The sequence below is a fragment of the Micromys minutus genome (assembly GCF_963924665.1).
Source record: "Micromys minutus genome assembly, chromosome: 13".
Lineage (NCBI taxonomy): Eukaryota > Metazoa > Chordata > Mammalia > Rodentia > Muridae > Micromys > Micromys minutus.
The window spans coordinates 35,876,964-35,901,016 of record NC_137982.1 but is presented as its reverse complement, the minus strand read 5'-3'; the positions used below and the strand labels follow the sequence as shown (position 1 = coordinate 35,901,016).

Below are 24,053 nucleotides of genomic sequence, written 5' to 3'. Positions count from 1 at the left end.
TAGCTTCTGTGCTTGTAAATTGCCTTCCCCAACAATGTCCAGAGATCTCAATATACTCATATAACTTTTAACTGATGAAGAATGGGTAAATTGAGTACTAGCGCATATGAATATATGCAGCACATTTTATAATATACTTCACTGCATCCTACTGTTCACTTTAAAAGCAGGAATTTAATGAACTATCCAATTTTTAAACTTGTTTTCTTACTAATATTCCTATACTATTTTTAAAAACTTGAGGTAAAGGGTTCCTAGATTTCTAAATGTTTTTACCTGCTTCTTAAGGAGGAAAGTAATATTTGAACTCTTACAGAAATTATAGTAAAATTATATAGTAAACAGATATTTTATAATTAAAATAATATAAAACAATACATAGGAAAAATTAGAGTAAAACTGTTAGTTAATGAATTTTTATACATTTGGTGTAATCTACTCGAAGCACAAGCTTTCTAACAGGGATAAGTCTGCAATCCTGAAAGAAACATATGAAGTGTGCTAAACCTCTGTCTCATCTAGTCCTTACCTCATCTCTTTCCAAGCAATATTAAATCACAAGGAATGAGAGCTACTGAAAGAATTTTTTTAAGTTTTTGATTATATGTTTGCTATTGTTTTACAAAGAAAGTTAAAGGCTCGCCTATTTCTGGTTTCATTTTCACACTAAGATTTCAGCAGATTTGACCTTTTTCTGTGGGTTCTGTAGATCAGATTTGGATTCTCATGCTGGTAAGGCAAGTAGTTTAACAGCTGTGCCATCTCTGAAACCCCACAAAACATTTACTTCTGACATACTTGTCAGAAGCTATATTTAAAAGAATATATTTTAATTTTTCTATACAAAAGACACTTTCTTAGGTCTAAAACCAAAGTTACATCCAAGCTGTGATATACAAATGAATTGATAAAGGATTTTTGTTTATCTTTCCTGTTATATTTGGAGTGAGAACCCCTGATATGGGGGTACTATTACTTTAGAGGTAATATTAATATATTAGATAGAGTATCTTATTATTTCTATCTATACAAATAGCTAAACTAAAATAGCCAGTGGCACCCATGATCAAAATAATAATTATTATATCAATTTTCTCTAAAACAGTCTTTTTATCCAAATATTTGCCACAGTTACATGAGTATTCACTGTACTAATGATCTCACTACATTGCTCTAGGTTAGGAAATGTCAAAAAACAAAGCCAAAGCTAAATAAGATTACCTACCAATAAAACAGCTACACTGGGGACAAGCAGGAGGTCTCTCAGGATATAAGACCTGGAACTTCTAAGTGCTTGCGGGGAGACTGAGTAATGCTCTCATATGCAATTTTGATAAAGAATTTTATTAAAATTCTTCATTTTGTTACTACCCCCTACTGGGTCAACTAACTACTAAATCTACTCAGGAATTTAATTTTCATTCCCAGAGTCTCAAGAGAGCTAGAGTTCTTAAAATGACTTTAGAACACAGGAACTGCTCTTCTGTTCTTTATTTCATTTTCCCCAGAAATGAGGAGATCAGGAGAAAATAATCTGTTCTCGGTTTGAAAATGATAATGTAACGCTCAAGACTGTGTGGTTCTGTGAAACCTCTCCTGTGATGGATGGTGTAATTCCCTCCACTAGGCTACAGCTGAACTGGGACATTATGCATTGCTCAAATGTTTCATATTCTTTCTGCCTTCTACCTTTTACTGCGCATCTCCTCTCTATAGACACTCTAATTTCTCCACATCTACACCTACACATATTTATTTAAATAAAGGTTTATAAGAAAAAAAACATTCAACAATGATCCCTTAGTCTGACTTATTTCTTATAACATGATTTCTCTAGCTCCATCCATTTTATTCAAATGACCTGATTTTGTTCTTTATGTCTCAGTAAATCAACACAATTTGCTCATCAATTCATGTATTAACAAACATCAAAACTAATGCCATCCATGCTATATGTGCATTAAAATTCTATATTCAAACCCATTATTATATACAATGAATAGATACTAGTAATACGAATACCCAAAATCAACTATCAAAATACCAAAGAATATTATTAATTTGCATTCTACATGCCACAAACTATTACAACTGCTTTATGTACATAAACTCATCTAACATCCACCATACTTTGGGGATCACCTTCCCTTGGTTACAAATAAAGACTAGTGATCATACAGCTGGTTTATAATATAGCTAAGTTTGAACCAAAAGACTATAGCCAACTAGATATTTAAACACAGTATATATGGGCTCTTGTATTAGCTTAGCTATTACAAACTAGAATTAGTTTGTAACTCTGCCTGTATTTCTTTAATTGAAGGTTTTAATACAAGATATCAAGCACTTTGAGGCACTACTGGGCAAAATGCCCAGTTTGGGAGTGGAAAATAGAGGATTTGCATCTGTTCTATGTTCTACCCACCTCTCTGCTATTTACAGCAAGTACGTTGATATAAAACAGAGTAACACCTACTGTCCATCAGTCAGAAGCGAACACCTGCTTCCATTATAGTTTCTCCACGTCCCCTTCCTCAGAGCCTGAGGTGACCAATTCTTCTGTGCTTTTCAACAGATCTCCAAATTTTCAGGCAGGTGAGTTGCTGGACATATGTGATCCCAGCAATTGGGAGACCAGGTCAAAACAGTGGCAATTTTTAAGCTAATCTGGCAACTGACCCATACAGGGAGACGCAGTCTCAAAATTGTAAAACTCTTAGAATTTTCAATCCGGTGTGTGTGCTCAGATATTTTTTCTTCCAAGTACAATTCAGATCATCCAGTTACAGTCATATTCTCCCATACTTGCTTCTCCTTATTTCAAATGTTTAATATCAAGATTAATAACTCTCTTCCATACTCTACATACCTACTGAATTATTCATTTCTCACCTGGAATTACAGCTATGTCCCTAATTTAAACATGAGTCTCTGGGTTTCTGCTTTAGCTGCCTGGCAGGGACTGGGTTGAACACACCTTAAAACCAATTTATGTTGGCTTATAAATATAGAACTATTTTTTGATATAGCGTCTTTTTGTATAGCTCAATCTTGCTTTGAATTCTCAATCTTCTTGTCTAACAATAAAATAATTGCACTCTGCACAATTATTAATCTATTTATAATTCTACCTCTGATTTCTTTAATATTTTGAAATGTATGTAAGCTGAAAAAAACAGTAGTATAGTAACTCACATTAGAGTTAAATTGTAACAAACCACTTTTGAAGAGTCATCCCAAAATATCTACATTAACGTTTATGCATTATCTCGTTCATGCCTTGACAGCAATCAACAGTTTTTTTTTCTTTTCTGTTAAATACAATAGCCTACAGATGATCAGCTTTCTTATAACATTCTCTGAATTAAAGAATCGCACAAACAAGTATTTATGAACAACTTATCTGTAGAAATGTTTATGATGTATTATGTGCACTGTAAAATAGTGCAGATACTATAAAAAGATGAGCTCATGCTTCTAAGAAGATTAGCAATGAGCTTTGCTGCACAAAGTTCAAAGCCATCTTACTAAACAGGAAAAATGGTTGGCATTTCATTTAAATGTCTGCAGCATTCTGACTAGTTTTTACTTTTCAGTGACTAGTTTTTACTTTTTATACAGCAGCAGAGACATTTTCCTGATTTACAATAGAAATAACAATTCTAAGGCTTTTTTCACATAGCAAAATTAATGATATTTAAGTGTTACTGAAGAACATAATCAAATACTTTATTTGGTTCTTCTAAAAGGCCAAAATACAATAAAAATATAGCAAAATGCTATGAAACCAAGGCCTAGAGGAAACCTGAAGCTATGCCAAGAAACAGAATGTACTCCTAGTGACTAATACATGCAAATACTGGAAATAAATTCTAACAGATTAAACAGGTTTTGTAGCAACTAAAAGGTATATTCAAATCTTCCAAAATTAATCAAGCTTAAGAATATGGCAATCTTCCCAACTAATAAGAATGTAAGCTGCTAAGTAGTCAGAATAACATATAAATTATATCCAATATCAGTAGGAAGAATGTTTTCAAATGTGTTTTTAATTAAAAAAAGAAAAACAGCCCCTAACTGAATTTATTCACTGTTTGAGGCTTTGTCCAATGTATTCATTTTAATACTACAGTTTCTGCCCTATGAGAAGTAAGTCAGTCATAGTCATGCTGCAGAATGGTGAAGTCCACACTGTCCTCTTGAGAAATGTTTTAACATTTATCTTCTAATGATATACAACTTAACATCTTTGATAGTTCTCTACAGCTGACTCAGAAGTATGTATCATTATAAAATAAGTAAAACACAGGTTGTTTTTTTTTTTTTTAATCTGAAGGTTAACCACAAAATTCTCTCATGTTGAGAATGCAAGTCTGAGGAAATCCTATACTAAAGAAAAGTTAAATGACTTAAACTTGAGAGGTTTCATTTATATGCATACACACACACACACACACACAGAGAGAGAGAGAGAGAGAGAGAGAGAGAGAGAGAGAGAGAGAGAGAGAGAGAAGGGGAGAGACAGACAGACAGACAGATAGGGAGGGAGGGAGGGAGGGAGGGAAGAAGGGAGGGAGAGAGAAAGAGACAGAGAGAAACAGAGAGACAGAGAGAGACAGAAAGACAGAGAGAGTTTAAAACAAATTGAGTTTCAATACAAAGCCAATATATAAATCCGATGTTTTAAGATTTTCTACAATTTATAGTTTATATGAAGTTTATATAATTTATATAATTATATGAAGTTAAATTTTTCAACTTGAAAATGAAAGTAAGCAAATGTCAAATCTCACTTGGTCAAGAATCTTCAAGACACTTAGAAGCCACAAGCCTCCTTTATGTAAAACAAACTAGCAATCAGTTTTCAGATGTGGTTAATGTCTTAGGAAAGACATATGTTAAAAGCTCCAAGAGCATCACAGGATCTGAGAAATGATTTTTCAAAGTGGCTTTAAAAGATGTCCCAGAATAAAATATAGATTTCAAGATTTAGCTCACAGCCTGGACAAGCTTGCTTTCATTGCTGTGGTTCGACACAGTGCTAACACACTGGTTACTGTGATTAAATCAGATAATAAAAATATTGCAATAGATGTGTATAGAAAGATGATCATGTATCATTTTTAGTTCAATTCATTTATGTTATTTTTATCATTTCAAGTAAGTCCGGATCTAATCAGGATTAATCTAGAAAAAATTTAAAGAGCCATAAATATTGTTTCTAATCACACAAAGTATCTCTTCCTTTATTTCCCCATCTCTATCGCAAAAAAGACTAAAGTAAAAACAAACTCATACATATATGCAAACTCTTCTTAATTCATATTTTACCATTATCATAATTATCACATGTTCAAATATCCAAATGAAAATGAGTTAATATGTAATTATGTTGATTAACATTTCAAAGGATTATGATCTAGACAAAGCAACAACCCTTCATACCAATAGTATCATCACAGTTCACAAGCGCATACCTCTTGACTTAGAGACTGGAAATGCTCCCAGGTTCCAGGCTGCATGACCTTTCTATTTCCAGAAATCCCTAAAAGATCACATTTCCTGTCTTACAAAAAAAAATAAGTACATAAGCTCAGCCATCTCTGTCTCAGCATCTACAGAGCTAGTGAAAAGATCAGACAGCAGATCTATTCATCAGGATCTATTTAATTCACCATCAAAATATCGGATCTCATGCACTGTTCATCATCCCCTCTGTGCAGATACCAACACTGCATACTAAGAGATGCTGACACAGTGGCGTCTGCTGATGCTGCGAATGCTGTCTCAAACAGCCAGCTTACTGCTTGGAGCAGCTCTGCACTATCCAGAGTCAGACACAGACTTCAGGTTCCCACTGCTGCTTCTACAGATTCTCATCCAAGGAGTGTCTCATTTCCTAGCAGCACTTTTAAAAATAAGCAATGCTCTATTTATTAAGCATCCAATGTGCCTGTTGAAAATACTGTGCTAACATATCAAATCTTAACTATTGGGCAGTTTTTTATTCTCCACATAAGATGAATCTGTAGCATAATGATTTAGTAAGCAAATTTGTACTTCTTTTTTGAGAAAACTTCTGACCAAAGCATCAGATTTAGAAAGACCTAAAAATGAAGAGTTGCTGTTTATGAAATATTAGTTATTTTAATCAATATAAACATGTGCACACTATTTACATTTATTTCCAGGAATCTTTATTATTTATTCCTTAGAACAACATAAATTAAAATTAAAATTAATCAATTAAAATATCTTCTCTTTTTCTTTAATTCTTCCCATAAAGACTTATATATGCAGAAGTTAATAAATGACCATCAAACCCTAAGACTGGATGGTTGTTTAGGAAAGAAGACTAGGTAAAAAGGTATTGCATTAGCAGCATGAAATACACCGCGCTCTACCCCTCAGTGTACTAGAGTGCTCTTGTTTACCACTGCACACAGCTTAGGAAACCTTGCACCATGTGCAGGAGCCTAGAAATAAAAGTCTATAGATTACAGTTTTCAGGTTTTTTTTTTTTTAATCTTCTTCATGAGATGCAACAGTATGTGAGGATAAAGAAAAAGAAACTCAGAGACTAAGACCAACATCAAATTAAGCAAATTAGGGTACAAAGTATAGGATCTTACCTTAGGACAGCTCACATATTCAGAACAAACAGAATCAATGATGCTAAAACACTTTATATGCCTGTGCATTAAACTCCTGAAATTTCATAATAGCTAAAATAATGCACACATGTGCTTTATACAAATGTAAGCTGACAATAAATAGGCAACCTTTCCTTGTCCTACTCATATTTGATAAGATATATGCATATGATTATAATATATCATAGAATATTATATATATATATATATATATATATATATATATATATATATATATATACATGCATATACAGAAAAGTCACAATAAGTCTTAATAAATTTGTCTTGGGGGCAGAGGAACAAGAGGCTTAAAGATGAGCAGGAAATGTATTGAGTTGAAATTTGAAGAAGTAAAGGAGGACATGGTCAAGATCATACATTTGTGAAACAGTCAAAACAAATGAATTTAAAACACCATTTAAGAAAAAGAAATATGGGGAGGTGATAGTTCAGTGTTGATGCCAACACTACAAAGCAGAGTTTGGTCTGCAGGGCCATAAGGTAGATGGAAAAAAAAGCCAGAAACTTGTCTTCTGACCTTCACACCCACGCCATGCCACACACAATACACAAAATGAAGTAAATGCAGAGAGCCATAACCAGACGTAATCCAAGGAGTGAGAGACTTTGGAGCACTCAGCCCTAAATGAAAGGTTTTTATCAAATCCCTCTCCACAGACTCAGGATGCTGAGGAAGAGGCAGCAGGAATATAAGAAGAGATGAAGGACACCAAGAAAACAAGGATCTCTAAGCTAACAGGATCAAAGCAGGCTCAGATGAAGTCAGAAAACTGAGGCAGCACACCAGTCTGCACCAGTCTGCACCAGTCTGCACCAGTCTGCACCAGTCTGCACCAGTCTGCACCAGTCTGCACCAGTCTGCACCAGGTCTAACTCAGTGCTTTTAGGAAACTACCAATTATTGCTATGGGTGGGTTTATGATTCTTGTGCCTTCTCTTGGGCTCTTTTCATTCTGTTTGCTCTGTCTAATTCCAATGCATTCGCTTTTGTTTTGACCTTTATTTTAATATTATCACTTAGAAATCTGATTTCTAATGAGAGACAGGAAAACAACTGGATATGGAGGGGAGGGAATGGGGGATAGGTGATAGGGATGTTGTTGCTATTATTATTATGAATTGATAAAGGTTCTTAACTCACCTTTCCACTCATCCCCAAAAAGAAAAAGTATTAGGTTCCTAATGGTCTGATCCATACTCTTCTTTTAGGAAAATATTATTTTCAGTTACACAAATTTAGACAAGGACTTAATATTTTGACTGTGCACACAAGGAAAAACATCATAGGTACACAAGAATGGTTCATTCAGGTAATAGTCATCCTCATAATCAAATATGTATTTGTCTTTTGAAACTTATCATCAACAATGCCATGCCTGATACACTATTCTTCAATTTAGAAAACAGTGAACATTTGTTTGATCAGATACTAAATATGTGCAGAGAGCTTGAACACCAAAAAAAAAAAAAAAATTGACTCAACAGACATGAGATGGTTAAATAAAACAAACATGGATACTAATTGAGTTTTATTTGCTTTGATGGCAGAATTAAAGAGCAATTGAAACAAAGGAAGTGCTTCTTCCCTAATCTGGGGGTCAGAAAGGGTCTCCCCAGTAAAGTACTACTAAAAGCTAGATGATTATGAGAAGTCAGAATTAAGAAGCAATAAATACAATATGTTTTAGACTTTAAAGTGCAAAATTAAGGACCCAGCATTGCCCTAGAAAGAGTTTGAACTTTGGCCTTATGGGAACAAAATTCATCTATATAACCAGTCTTGTAGTTTTAGATTGTCCTAGTTCCACTATAGACAAATAATTAAATAATAAAACTAGATAAAAATAGACAAGTTAGTACAATGTTATTTAACTTTATCATTACATAATTAAAGCCTAAACAAAGTGGCATTAGATATATGGCTTGGTTAATAGACACAGAGTTGAGAGACTGATATGAGAAAAGAGGGAGATGCTCACCCCTGCTCACAACCTAATCCTCTCTCACCTGCTATTCCTACATTTGATCCCCTCCTGATTTTCCCACCTGGTTCCCTGCCCCACCCTGTTACCTCCTTCCATCTGCCTCCAATATGCAGAGATGGGAAAACTGACCCAAACTGAGATCCATCACATGGCAAGAACCAATCCTTGACACTATTGATGTTACTCTGCTACACTTGCAGCCAGGAGTCTAGCATATCTGTGCTCTGAGAGGCTCCACCCAGTAGCAAATGGAAAGAGATGCAGAGCCCCACAGCCAAACATTAGATGGAGTCTTGTGGAAGAGTGGAGGAAAAGATTGAGGGACCTGAAGACACAAGGAGTTTCACAGGAAAACTAACAGGGTTAACTAACCCAGACTCTTGGCGGCTCACAGGGACTGAACCACCAACCAAAGAGCAAGCATGGGCTGTACCTATGTTCTCTGCCCCCATACATATATGCCAGATGTGTTGCTTGGTTTTTATGTGGGTTCCCCCCAACAACTGAAGCAGGGGTTGGGAGCAGGGGGCTGTCCTGAATCTGATGTCTGCCTATGAATCCCTTACTAGGCCTGTCTTGTCTTGCCTCTGTGGAAGAAGATGCATCTAGTCCTGCCAAAGATTTGATGTGCTATGGTGGGGTGATAGGCAGGGGTTGACTCTCCCTTCTCAGGAAAAGGGGAAGGGGGATGGGGAAGAGCTGAGTAAGAGGGAACTGGGAGGAAAGGAGGGCTGATATTGAGATGTAAAGTAAAGTAAATAAATGAAAAAAGGGAAAGAAAAATGTCAAGGTGTATTTCTAATCTTCTATGTTATTGTATATCTCATTTTATTTTTTTATTTTTTATTAGATATTCTCTGTATTTACAATTCAGGTGTTATTCCCTTTCTATCAATCTCCTCTCCCTCCTATGGCCTTCATGAAGGTGCTCCCTCTCCCAACCTCCCTCTTTCATCTCAGCACCTTGGCATTCCCCTACACTGGGAATAAAACAAGCCTTCCCTGGACCAAAGTCCTCTCCTCCATTGATGCCAGAGAATGATATCCTCTGCTGCATATGCACCTGGAGCCATGGGTCTCTCCATGGGAACTCATTGGGTGGTGTTTTAGTCCCTGGGAGCTGTGGTGCGTTTGGTTAGTTAATAATTTTATTCTTCCCATGGGGTTGTAGACCCTTTAAGCTCCTTCAGTCCTTTCTCTAGCTCCTTCATTGGGGTCTCCATGTTCAGTCTGATGGTTAGCTGCAAGCATCCTCCTCTGTATCGGTATGGCTCTGGCAGAGCTTCTGAAGAGGCATCCATATCTGACTCCTGATAGTAAGCACTACTTGGCATCAGCAAGTACATCTCATTTTATAACCAATGTACTTTCAACACATTATTCTCCGAGGGTTGTTATTTTCATTTATGTATGTTTCATTATTTTAATATATTAACGTAACTAGTACCACCAAGAGTATATGGATCTGATTTTGTCTTGTGTTTTGTTTTGTTTTGTTTTTAAGGAGCTTGGGTAAGAAAAAGAGAGAATTTGGGAGGAGGAGTTGGGAGAGTGAATATGAATATGATCAAAACACAAAAGAATCTCAAAAAACAAAAGCATCCTGAATGAGGTCATCCAGGTAATCCCAAAAGGACATGCACTGTATGTGCATGCTATGTAAGTGAATATTAGTCATAAAAGATATGTACCATGTTACACACCACAGACCCAAAGAAGCTAAACAAGAAATAAGGTCCAAGCAAGAAAGCTTGAGTCTTGCTAAGAAGAGCAAATAAAATAATTGTAAGAGGCAGATGGAGAGAAGGAACTGGGAGAGAGGAGGGTTGGGGAGGGAAATTGGGCATTCAGGATCTGGTGTGGGGCAGGACAGGAAAGATGACTAAATGGCATGAAAATGAATGGAAATCTGCAACTGGTGGGGTGAGGAGGTGGGAAGCATCTCCAGGACTAGAGACTTGGATAATAGAGGTAACCAAGAGTCAATGGGGGTGACCTTAGCTGTGACTCACTACATTGGGGATATGGAAACTGAAGAGGCCACCTCCTGTAGCCAGACAGAAACCTGAGTGGAACAATAGAGACACCAGTAGACCCACAGAACTTTCAACGAAAACTTATCCTTTCTATAAGTATTGTAGGCATGGGGAAGGAAGCAGAGACTGAGGGAATGGTCAACCAATAACTGGCCCAACTTGAGACCCACCCCATGAGCAAGCACCAGTCCCTAATACTATTAATGATACTCTGTTGTGCTTGCAGAAAGGAGCATGCTGTCCTCTCAGAGGCTCCATCCATCAGTTGACTCAGAAAGATACAGACACCCACAGTCAAACAGTGGATGAAGATTGAAGATTCTGTTGGGAGAATAAGAGGAAGGATTGCAGGCCTCCACAGGAAGGCCAACAGGAACAATTAACCTGGACCCTTTGGACTCTCAGAGTCTGAACCACCAAACAAAGAACATACATGGACTGGACATAGACTTTCTTGCACATATGTAGCACATGTACAGCCTGACTGTGATGTGGGTCCTGAAAAACTGATGTGGGGGCTGTCCCTAAAGCTGTTGCCTATATGTAAGATATGCTCTTCTAGCTGGGCTGTCCTTGTCTTGCCTTAGTGGGAGAGGAAGCACCTAATCTCACAGAGACTTAAAGTGCCAGGGTTGGGGCTATATCCCAGGGAGGCTGAGAGCAGAGGGGAAGATGGAAGGATGTGGGAGGGGGTGATTTGGAGTGAGGCAGTGAGTGGGATGTAAAGTTAATAAGTAAAAAATTTAAAACAAACAAAAAGACCCACCAAAAAGAAGAAGAAAACTGGAGGTCAGAGGTTTGTTGCTGGGTTAGTGCCTCATTTCCTGCAACTGAGCCTTGTCTGGTCTGATTACAGAGGATGGCCCATTCAGACTCTGTGTTGTCTGGTTACTCTCCTAGTATTCTCTTCCTCCATTTGGCCCTGATCCCTCCCGTTCCCATTCCTACTTGCCCTGAGTCCACACACAAAATCTAATCTATTTCCTTTTCCCAGAAAGATCTCTGTGTCCTCACTTAAGTCTACCTTGATACCTAGCCTCTCCCGGTCTGTTAATTGTAGCATGATTATTTCTCTACTTTATAGCTGATATCCACTTCCACTGCCTGCAGGATGTGCTGGGACTGGAGCCTAACATAACGATCATGAGAGAGACTTAATCCAGCAACCGACTGGAGCAGATGCAGAGCCCCATAGCTAAATATTAGGCTGAGCCCAGGGAACCCATGGAGAACGGAGAGGAAGGATGGCAGGAGCCAGAGAAATCAAGGAAACTTCTAGAACATTACCCAAAGAATCGATTGACTAGGACTCCAACATCGGTCCTCTACATATGTTATGGTTGTGTAGCTGTGTTCTTGTGGGATTCCCAAGAGTGGGAGCAGAGGCTGTTTACCTTTTGCCTCTGGCTGGGTTGCCTCATCCAACCTTGCTGTGCCTGGTCTTGTGCCTTATGCCATATTTAGTTGATGTCCCTGGAAAGTCTGCTCTCTGCTGAGAGGATATGAGGAGGTGGGAGGGATGAATCGGGTGGGGGGAGGAATTTGAAAGGGAGAGACGGAGGGAATTGGGAGGGAAGAAAAACTAAAGTTTGACGTAATATATGAAAAATAAATAAATAAAAAAAGAAAAAACTCAAAACAAAACTAATAAAAGCCACAACATATTGAAAAGGAATATTTGGTATCAATTCCCTGTGTCTTTCCTAATGTGTATATGCCAAATAAAGTTATTAAATGAATACATCGAAAGTAACCATAATTATGAACATTTTGTCATTCTCTTGAAGAAATTAAAGAATATATATTATTAAAATTTCCACAATGATTTTCTGCCAACAAACTGGATTCTTGAAATAATATTCAGAACTTGTAAACTTACTTCTTAATCTATTATCTAATAATAAATATTTTAAGCCAAAATACTATTTATTTGCTATTCATTTTTAGATCCATATAATAATATTGATACATCACTAACTAAATGACAAGAATTCTGGGGGCTTGCCACACAGGTCAATGGTTAAGGTCATCACTGTGCTTCTAGAGAACTTGATGTTATATGATGAATATGGTGAATATATCTTTTAGAATTGCATTTGTTCCCTTGTTAAAAAAAAAAAAAAAAGTCCACAGAAAGTTCCTGTGCCTGCCATGTAAAGGTTTAGTGGGAATAAAACCTCCACGAGACACTGAACCTGCTCATGTCTTGATTTTGGATTTCTTAGCTTCCAAAATGTCATCCCTCAGCACCTCAGCTCAGTCCCCAGCACCTCAGCTCAGACCCCAGCACCAATGCCAAGCAGTTCTGGTTCCTAGAAATCTACTGCCCTCTTTGTCCTCAAGGGTACCCACATACATGTGCACATATATGAACACACACATAAATAAATAAATGCCTTAAAATGAGAATTATCTTTATGTCTCTGTAGCTTTGTTAAAAATATTTGTTCATACAATATATTACTCACCATTATTATTGAAGTATGATTATTATAGAAAAAGCAGTATGTCTATGTTTTTATGACAAATATTTCATAAAAGAGATGAAGAATAAACAAAACATTGCTGAAGAGAAAAGCAAAGGAGTTGACTTGGGACTTAGTTCTGAGACTACAAATTAGACTGATGGGTAAAGACAAGAAATGTCCACCACCCAGTCTGGAGGCTAAGAAGTCCGAGGTCAGTTCATCAGTGCGTTCAGTGTCTAGGAGGTTTTCTTCGCACTAAAGCTTTGCATGGCAGGAACAGCAGCTTTCTGCACTGCAGACCTTTTTTTTTAGAACAAGGGAAGGAAGGCTAAAGGCCTTTGGTGAGGTGTATTCATGCAGGTGGTTGAGTATTCACTGATTAAATGAGGGGGCAATAAATACACAGACTCTTAAGGTGCAGAGCACAAATGCCAGGTAAAATGGATTTATTAATCTGTCAGACAACAAAATATCCCAAATATTAAAGTTTGAGGATCCTTAAAAGAGCAATTATTTCACAACTACTTCATTTTCATAATTTTTCTTCAGTTACCAGGGGGAACTCAAACTATTTTGACATATAAGGTGACTAAAATTTAGAGAAATTGAGTCAGGGCCAAAAATAAGAATCCCTGTGTCTTTGGTTTCAAAGTTTTTCTAAAAATAAAGTTATTACCTTAATGTTTTCTTTTTGTAAAAATGATCTATATCAATAATAATTAAAACAACAATCCTCTTCTATAGTGTGATAAGGTAAAAAACAGAGAACATACATTATAAAGAAATCCTTAAGAATTAAATTTTCTGAATGAAAGTTTATTTTCATAATTAGCTATCTTTTACTTTTATGTAAAAGGGATAGATTGCCCATACTCCAGTGACTGGACCCACACTGGTGTATACATATGTGCAATATGAAATAAAAAAGCTTTCTTCTAAATATAGGACATTAAGTTAGAAAGTGTTTCATGGAGCAATGGAGTCTGAGAGGAGTTGGAAGGTGAGGAAAAGTTGGATATGATAAAAATATATTATATACATGTATAAAATTCTCAAAGACTAAGGAAAACATTTTAAATTTTTAAATTAAAATTGAAATAATTTTGTTTCAGAAGATATCCTCTAAAATAATGCATTCTATTTCATTTACATTTTTTACATTTCATAGCATGTATACTGTTTATTCTGTGTGTGCATGCGTGCAAGTGCATATACACATGCATAGTGGCCTATATAGAGGTCAGAATACAGCCTGAAGGTTGTTTATCTCCTTCCATCATGTGGATCCAAAGACTAGAACCAAAATCAACTGGCCTCCAGCAATCGGGCACCTATACTAAAGGAAAAATCTAGCAGGCCCAATATACTAACATTTTTAAGTGCAAACAAATCCTACCTTCATAGAGTAAGATGGCAAAAACCACAAAGATTCCTTAAAATATTCAGTCTTTTTTAAGTTTTGATGAGAGATTCTGTCTGAAGGTACTGCAGTTTGAAGTGTTTTTGTCTGTCTGAGGCTCAGACATTGATGGCTTTGTAGGCAATTGGTTTCATAATATAAATGTGGTTGTGAACTGCAGGTGAAGGTGCTGAGTTTATCAATGGGCTATTAGAAAGTGAAGACTAGTTATCAATGGGCTATTAGGAAGTGAAAACTAGTTATCAATGGACTATTAGGAAGTGAAGACTAGTTAGATGAAGTGCTTAACCAGAGGTTTCCTTAAAGAATGTATGGTGTGCTAATTCCTTCCCATCTGTCCTTTTGCTTCTTGACAGCTATGGTATCAGCAGCCCCTGATACATGTTCAAGGCACTATAATGTTTCTCCTACACGGTTGCACATCCAAAGCCATGGAGTTAGACAACAGTGGACTGACACCTCTGAAATTATAAGACAGAAATAGTTCTTTCTTCTTAGCATGTGGCATGAAAGCAGGAGAGAAGGCTACTTAAGGGGGAAAGGAAAAATAGCAAGCACCGAGTATCCTATACAAAGAATACCAAAAGCTGTAAGGGGAAAAGGACAAGTAACATATAAAGGCAGGCCAATCAGAATTACACCCAACTTCTCAACAAAGACTATGAAATCCAGAATATCCTGGACAGACATAATACATACCCTAGGAGAACACAAATGCTAGCCCAGATTACTATATCCAGAAAAACTCTCACCCACCATAGATGGAGAAACCAAGATATTTCAGGACAAAGACAAATTTAGACAATATCTGTCCACAAATCTAGCCCTATAAAGGATAGATAGAAAAATTGAACACAAGGGAAAAAACTGCACCCAAGAAAAGGCAAAAAAAAAAAATGATCATGAAAAAAAAAAACAAAAGAAGAAAAGCACAAAAACATAAGTCTACCTCCAACTATAAGAATAGCAGGAAACAAAAATCACTATTCCATAATTTCTCTTAGCAACAATGGACTCAACTCCCCAATTTAGAGACAAAGACTACGAGACTGGATAGGTAAACAGGATCCAGTATTTTGCTGCCTACAGGAAACTCATCTCCGAGACAAAGAGAGACACTACCTCAGAGTAAAAGGCTGGGGGAAAAAATTCAAGCAGATGGGCCCAGAAAACTAGCTGAAGTAGCCATTCTAATATTATATAATTATATTATTTCAATGAAAAGTCATCAAAAAAAATAAGGAAAGACATTTTACTTATCACAGGAATAAAATCTATCAAGATGAACTCTCAATCTTGAACATCTATGATCCAAATAAAAGGGCACCCATATTTATAAAAGAAATTCTACTAAAGTTCAAAGCATATATTACACTACACACAATAATAGTGGGAGACTTAAACACACCACTCTCACCAATGGACAGACCATGGACAAAGAAATGGAACAGAAACACAGCAAAGCTAGCAGAGGTTATGAACCAACTGGAATTAACAAACATCTACAGGATAGATGTGAAGAATTCTATCAGACTTTTATAGAACACCTAATACCTACACTCTACAAATTATTTCAAAAAAAGAAACAGATGGAACACTACCCAACTTGTTCTTTGAAGCCACAATTACTATCATTCCTAAACCACACAAAGACACTACAATGAAAGAGAACTTCAGACCAATTTCTCTCATGAACATCGATGCAAAAATACTCAATAAAATTCTTGCAAACCAAGTCCAAGAACACATCAAAATAATCATCCACCATAATCACATAAGCTTTATCCCAGGGATGCTGGGATGTTTCAACATAATCTACCATTTAAACAAACTCAAAGAAAAAGAAAAAATAACCACACGATCCTCTCACTAGATTCTGAGAAAGCATTGGACAAAATACAACACCCCTTCATGATAAAAAGACTTGGAAAGATCAGGAATCCAAGGCCCATACCTTTACATAGTAAAAGCAATATACAGCAAACCAATAGCCAACATCAGACTAAATGAAGAGAAACTTGAAGCAATCCCACTTAAATCAGGGAATAGACAAGGCTGCCCACTGTCCCCCTAGTTATTCAGTATTGTACTGGAAGTCCTGGCCAGAGCAATTAGACAACAAAAAGAAATCAAAGAAATTCACTTTGAGAAGGAAGAAGTCAAAATATCACTATTTGCAGATAATATGAAAATATGCTTAAGTGAACTTTTACAACTGATAAACAACTTCAGCAAAATTAACTCAAACAAATCAACTGTCTTTCTCTACACAATGGATAAACAGGCTGAGAAAGAAATTAGGGAATTGACACCCTTCACAATAGTCACAAAGACTATAAAATACCTTGGGGTTACCTGTACTGGCTGGTTTTGTGTCAACTTGACACAAGCTGGAGTTATCACAGAGAAAGGAGCCTCAGTTGAGGAAATGCCTCCATGAAATCCAGCTGTAAGGTATTTTCTCAACTAGTGATCAAGAGGGGAGGGCCTAGTCTACTGTGGGTGGTAGACCTGAGTTCTATAAGAAAGCACACTGAGCAAGGCAGGGGAAGCAACCCAGTAAGTAACAGCCCTCCATGGCCCCTGCATCAGCTCCTGCTTCCTGACCTGCTTGAGTTCCAGTTCTCACTTTCTCTGGTGATGAACAGTGATATGGAAGTTTAAGCTGAATAAACCTCTGCCTCGCCATCTTGCTTCTTGGTCATGATGTTTGTGCAGGAATAGAAACCCTGACTAAGACATTACCCTATCCAAGCAATTGAAGGATGTGTATGACAAGAACTTTAAGACTCTGAAGAAAGAAATTGAAAAAGATCTCAGAAGATAGAAAGATCTCCCATGCTCATGGATTGGTAGGATCAACACTGTAAAAATGGCCATCTTACCAAAAGCAATCTACAGATTCAATGCAATCCCCATCAAAATTCCAACTCAACTCTTCATAGAGTTGGAAAAAAATTGCAAATTCATCTGGAATGACATAAAACCTAAAATAGTAAAATCTATTCTCAAGAATAAAGATACTTCTGGGTGAATCACTATCCCTGACCTCAAGCTATACTACAAAGCAATTGTGATTAAAAAAAAATTTTTTAAAACCCATGGCATTGGTACAGAGATAGGCAGGTAGATCAATGAAACAAAACTGAGGACCCAAAAATGAACCCACACACCTATGGTCATTTGATCTTTGACAAAGGTGCTAAAAACATTCAATGGAAAAAGCACAGTCTCTTCAACAAATTGTGTTGGTTCAACTGGCAGTCAGCATTCAGAAGAATGCAAATCAATCCTTTCTCCTTGTACAAAGCTCAAGTCCAAGTAGATAAAAGATCTCCACATAAAACTAAGCACACTGAAACTAATAGAAGAGAAAGTGAGGAAGAGCTTATTTATAATAACCAGATACTGGAAAGAACCCAGATGTCCATCAACAGATAAATGGATACAGAAGTGTGGTACATTTACACAATGAAGTACTACTCAGCTATTAGAAACAATGATTTCATGAAATTCGTAGGCAAATAGATGGAACTAAAGACTATCATCCGGAGGGAAGTAATCCAGTCACAAAAGAACACACATGGTATGCACTCACTGATAAGCAGATACTAGCCTCAGAAGGCTCTGAATATCCAATACCCAAGAAAAAATTCACAGACATTATGAAGCTTAAAAAGAAGGAAGGCCAAAATAGGGATGCCTCAGTCCTTCTTAGAAAAGAGAACAAAACTCTCATGAGAGGAAATGCAAGGTCAAATAGAGGAACAGGGAATGAAGAAAAGATTACTCAGAAGCCACCTCACCTGGGGATCCACCACATATGCACCTAATCCAAGCATTATAGCTGATCCCAAAAAGTAGTTACTGGCAGGAACCAGACAGAGATGCCCCCTCAGGGACTCTGCTAGGGTCATATAGATAAAGCTAAGCATACTTGCAGCTAACCATCAGTCTGAACTCAGGGATTCCAATGAAGATGCTAAAGAAAGGGCCTAAGGAGTTGAAAGGGTTTGCAACCTCATGGGAAGATAACAACATTATCAACCAACCAAACCCTCCATAACTCTCATGGAGTAAAACACCAACCTTAGTGCACACTTTGAGAGACCTATTGATCCAGTTGCGTATGTAGCTGAACATAGCAGTGTCTGGCATCAATGTAAGAAGAGACTTTTGTTCAGAGAGGGCATGCTTTCCCACTGTGGGGGAATGCCAAGGCAATGGAGTGGAGAGGGGGATCACAAGGGAGTGCACCTTTGTCAAGGCAAATGGAGGAAGAGTAGGAGGCAGGGTAAAGGGATAACATCTCAAATGTAAATACAGAGTATCTAATTTAAAAAAAGAAAGAAAAAGGAGTAAGTTGGAGTAAAATTCATTATTTCTTACAAAAGAAGAGACTAATTTCTGGTGATAGTTCAACAAACACCCTTCTTTATTCTTCAGTGACAAGTATCATACTTTGGGCACACTTTAACTTACTTATCATTTAAAAATACTTCTCTTTCCACTGAAAAGTTTGTCTTGAATTTCAGGCTTTCTAATACTTCAGTTTTGTTTCTGCTCTAGTTTCATGATAAATACTTTTACTGTTTTGTTTATCTTACCTTTTAAGTGTAATATTATGAGTCTCATGTATCTTTTACTGTGTATGTGATTGAGGTTTTCACTTTTTATTCCTGTTGAGCTAGTGCTAACACAGACTGTTTTTGACAGATCACCTTGCTAACCAGCTTGGAGGACAAATGAAAATTGTGGTACAGAATAAAGTTTATTATTATCATCATCATCATTATTATTATTATTATTATTATTATTATTATTATTATTATTATTACTATTACTATTATTATTATTAGTCTTAATAATTATGATACAGTCCAAATTAATTTTTACAAACTAACCAAGATGAGAAACTGTATTAGCATTCTATTGCACAAGGAATACAGATGGCTTTGAAAACATAGGTCACCAAGTTATCTAGGCACACCTCTGGGAGGCAGCCAGGCCAGCAGTTGGAAAAGTATATTAGGGGTTACCCCCAGTAATTGACATTGCCAAATAAAATAACCATAGTCTGAGTCTCATTTATTTGCAAGCTAGTCATATATAAGCATAAAATGCTTGTACTACAATATAGCATAAAACAAAAACATCTAGAAAAAAAGAACCTAATGTGTGCAAACTAACCATTCTTATTAAAATACTAATTATTTTAATAAATATTCACTGCTTCCTAATGATATGATGAGCAATAGCACAAATATCAGTTAACATAAAGGATCTATGCTTAAAAAATACTTCATCTGTCTCACACAAGATGGGAATTTTTCAATATACTTATAACAACAAAGAGAAATAATGCCTTTTGTCTTTTTACCTCAGAATTTTAAGAGTCTAAGTTTTGTAATACCATGATCAGTCATCACTCTACTAGATAATGTTTACTTAGTAAAACTGTGCAGTGGGCCAAACAGTAAAGAAAATTTGTTACAATTTTGTAGTTGGTATTGTTTTTATATTTGACTGACTTTTGTTTACCAGTTTCAAAAGTGCATCAGTGTTGTCTAATATAAAGATTAAAAAATAAAAAATCAATTAAAATATTTGTGTGCAGAAATAATCATTAATATTTGCTTACAATTTTAATTAATATTTACTTACAATTACTTAAACTCTTCTCTACCAAAAAAATTAAAAATATTTCACTGAGTAAGGATTTTCTACAGTGTAAGATTTAATGACTAATGGTACTGAATCAATAAGAGATACTATGTTTAATCACCCTCTATTTTAATTTTTATTTTATTTTTTTAAACTTTATAAAAAGAAAGAAGAAACCAGAAATATGCTTGGTAGAGGTGAATTATGGTGAGGTGGAATGGAGTGCCTCTGCAAGCCATGCTGAGACATCCCTTCCCCTGAAGAGAGTTTACTTAGGGCATGGGGAGGGGAGTTGAAGGGGGGGGAGAAAGAGAAGGAGAGAGAAAGGAAGAGAGAAAGAGAGAGAGAGAGAGAGATAGAGAGAGAGAGAGAGAGAGAGAGTGAGTGAGAGAGAGAGAGAGAGAGAGAGGAAAGGCTAGCAATGAACACTGGAGAGAGGGGGGAGGGGAATGGGGATTACAGAGACAGAGAGCTTAAGAGTAGGAAAGTAAAAGTAAGTTTTTTATTTTATTTTCATTATAATATTATAAGAAACAATACAATCGACTTCTCCATCCACTATGTCATATATTTTTTTCTAAAATAAGTTTCTATAAACACATGTACCGGGTCAAAGATCACACTTACTTTAGCAATACTGAAGGAAATGTGAACACTTTGGAGGTTTTTAGACAAAATAATCAAATTTCTTTCCAAAACTGTGTCCTCCAGCAGGAATATTTTTTATTTTATTATTTGTCAAACTTGGTTATCGTATATTTATGTAAAATAGTAGCTACAGAGTTAAATATAAGTGTTTTAAAAGGAAGGTTACTTACTTTAAGACAAGCTTAAAATAGTTATAAAGCAAAATAGAGCCACCTTTATTAGTGTGCAGTGAACAATGAAATTTTAAGATAAATCAACCTACAGATAAATTATGATTGCCCCTCCTTAGTGAATGAACCCATGATTGTCAAGCAAAACAATTTCCTTTCCAGTCAAAGTTACCTAGCAATAACAAAGTCAGCTGATTGTATCCCAGTGAAATGGAAAGTGAGTACTTAGTCTTTATTTTTCCCCCTTGACATTTATAGGATGAAATGACCTAGAAAGAGTGAGTCACTCACCCAGAGCAATGTTACTTTACTCATTGAAACAGAAATAAAACAGCCTTAGGAAACCTTTCAAATATCTGTCAGATAAACCTGATATGAAACAATGCAATAAGGTTCAAAGGATCATGCATATATACAATGATTTATGTGTAAATTTATTTTTCAAAGCACCATTCCAGGACTAAGTCTAAAAAGAAAAGAATTACATTTCAAACTTTCTTTTTACTGTTAAAAAGTGATCCTTGAAATGGATTTTTCTGATAGTCTGACTGTATCACTAAAACACAATCATATTTGGAAGGCTTCAGCGGATGCATGAAACCACAACTAGTACCAAAGAATGTGTGTGCTACTTCGCAGCACCTTCTCCAAAATTGGCCATATAGTCGGTCACAAAACAAGCCTCCATAGATATAAGAAGATTGAAATATTCCCATGCATTCTATCAGATCACAATTGGCTAAGACTGGTCTTTAATAACAACAAAGACAACAAAAAGCCGATATACACTTGGAAGCTGAACAATGCTCTATTAAACGATAGCACAGTCAAAGAAAAAAGAAAGAAAGAAATTAAGGATTTTCTAGAATTTAATGAAAATGAAAGCACAACATACCCAAACAATGGGATGCAATGAAAGCAGTACTAAGAGGAAATCTCATAGCTCTGAGTGCCTCCAAAAAGAAACTGGAGACAGCATACACTAGCAACATGACAGCACAGCTGAAAGCTCTGGGGAAAAAAGAAGTAGATATACTCAAGAGGAGTAGACAGCAAGAAATAATCAAACTGAGGGCAGAAATAGACCAAATAGACACAAAAAGAACCATTCAAAGAATCAACAAAACCAAGAGCTGGTTTTTTGAGATAATTAACAAGATTGATAAACCCTTAGCCAGACTAACTAAAGCAAAGAGAGAATATCCAAATTAACAAAATCAGAAAGGAAAGTGGAGACATAACAACTGAAACTGAGGAAATACAAGAAATCACCAGATCCTACTATAAAAGCCTAAACTCAACAAAGCTGGAAAATCTGGAGGAAATGGATGAATTCCTAGACAGATAGCAGATACCAAAGTTAAATCAGGACCAGATAAACCATCTAAATAATCCCATAACATATGAAGAAATAGAAACAGTCATCAAAAGCTTCTGAACCAGAAATAGAGCCCAGGACTAGTTGGGTTCAGTGCAGAATTCTATCAGACATGTATTGACAACCTAATACCAATCAATACTCTCCAAACTATTCTACAAAATAGAGTCAGATGGAACACTACCCAACTCATTCTTTGAAGGCAGAAAAACCCTCATTCCTAAACCACACAATGACCCTACAAGGAAAGAGAACTTCAGACTAATCTCCTTTATGAACTTTGATGCAAAAATACTCAACAAAATTTTTGCAAGTCGAATCAAAGAACACATCAAAATAATCATTCACGAATGATCAAGTAGGCTTCATCCCTGGGATGCAGAGATGGTTTAATATACAGAAATCCATCAATGTAATCCACTATATAAATAAACTCAAAGAAAAAAAAAAACATTGTCTTCTCACTAGATGTTGAGAAAGCATTTGATAAAATTCAATACCCCTTCATGTTAAAAGTCTTTGAAAGAGCAGGAATCCAAGGCCCATACCTAAACATAATAAAAACAATATACATAAAACCAATAGCCAACATCAAACTTAATGGTGAGAAACTTGAAACAATCCCATTAAAATCAGAAATAAGACAAGGCTGCCATTCTCCCTGTACCTATTCAACATAGTACTGGAAGCCCTGGCCAGAGCAATTAGACAGCAAAAGAAAATCAAAGGGATACTAATCGGAAAGGAAGAAGTAAAAATATCACTATTTGCAAATGACATGATAGTTTACTTAACTGACCCCAAAAATTCCACAAGAGAACTTTTAAACAACTTTAGCAAAGTGACTGGATATAAAATTAACTCAGACAAATCAGTAGCCTTCCTCTACTCAAAAGACAAACATGCCGAGAAAGAAATTAGGGAAAAGATACCCTTCACAATAGTCACAAACCATATGAAATACCTTGGTGTGACACTAACTAAACAAGTGAAGGACCTGTATGACAAGAACTTTAAATCCCTGAAGAAGGAAATTGAAGATCTCAGAAAATTGAAAGATCTCCCATTCTCATGGGTTGGAAGGATCAATCGAATGACTGAGAAGCATCTAAGGAATGACTACATCCCTAGTCATCAGGAAAATGCAAATCAAAACAACCCTGAGATTCTACCTCACACCAGTCAGAATGGCTAAGATCAAAAACTCAGATGATAGCAGATGCTGGCAAGGATGCAGAAAAAGAGGAACACTCCTCCCTGTTTGGTGTGGTTGTAAGCTGGTACAACCACTCTGGAAAAGTCTGGTAGTTCCTCAGAAAATTGGACAAAGTCCTACCTGAAGACCTAGTTATTCCACTTCTGGGCATATACCCCACAGATGCTCCAATATACAATAAAGACACATGTACCACCATTTTCATAAAATCCCTATTTATAATAGCCAGAAGCTGAAAAGAACCCAGATGTCCTTCAGTAGATGAATGGATACAAAAATTGTGGTATGTTTACACAATGGAGTACTACTCAGCTATTAGAAACAATGACTTTATGAAATTCCTAGGTAAATGGATGCATCTAGAGAATATCATCCTGATGAGATAACCCACTCA

At 36.3% G+C, this 24,053-nt stretch overlaps 1 protein-coding gene across 7 annotated transcripts in view; it reads right to left on the bottom strand.

Annotated features, from left to right (window-relative positions):
- The window catches only part of SLC4A10 (solute carrier family 4 member 10), a gene marked incomplete at both ends in the record, with an annotated part of 275,521 nt that overhangs the window by 176,612 nt on the left and 74,856 nt on the right, over nt 1-24,053 (bottom strand). For 2 of the 7 annotated variants that reach the window (XM_080928211.1, XM_080928215.1), the window contains one exon: nt 5,478-5,522. The exons of 4 other annotated variants lie outside the window; for them this stretch is intronic. In XM_080928211.1, coding sequence (XP_080784337.1) covers nt 5,478-5,522 — 45 coding nt within the window. Of the gene's footprint in view, nt 1-5,477; nt 5,544-24,053 lie in introns of those variants that run through there. One more of the 7 variants, XM_080928216.1, reaches the window with a different exon arrangement.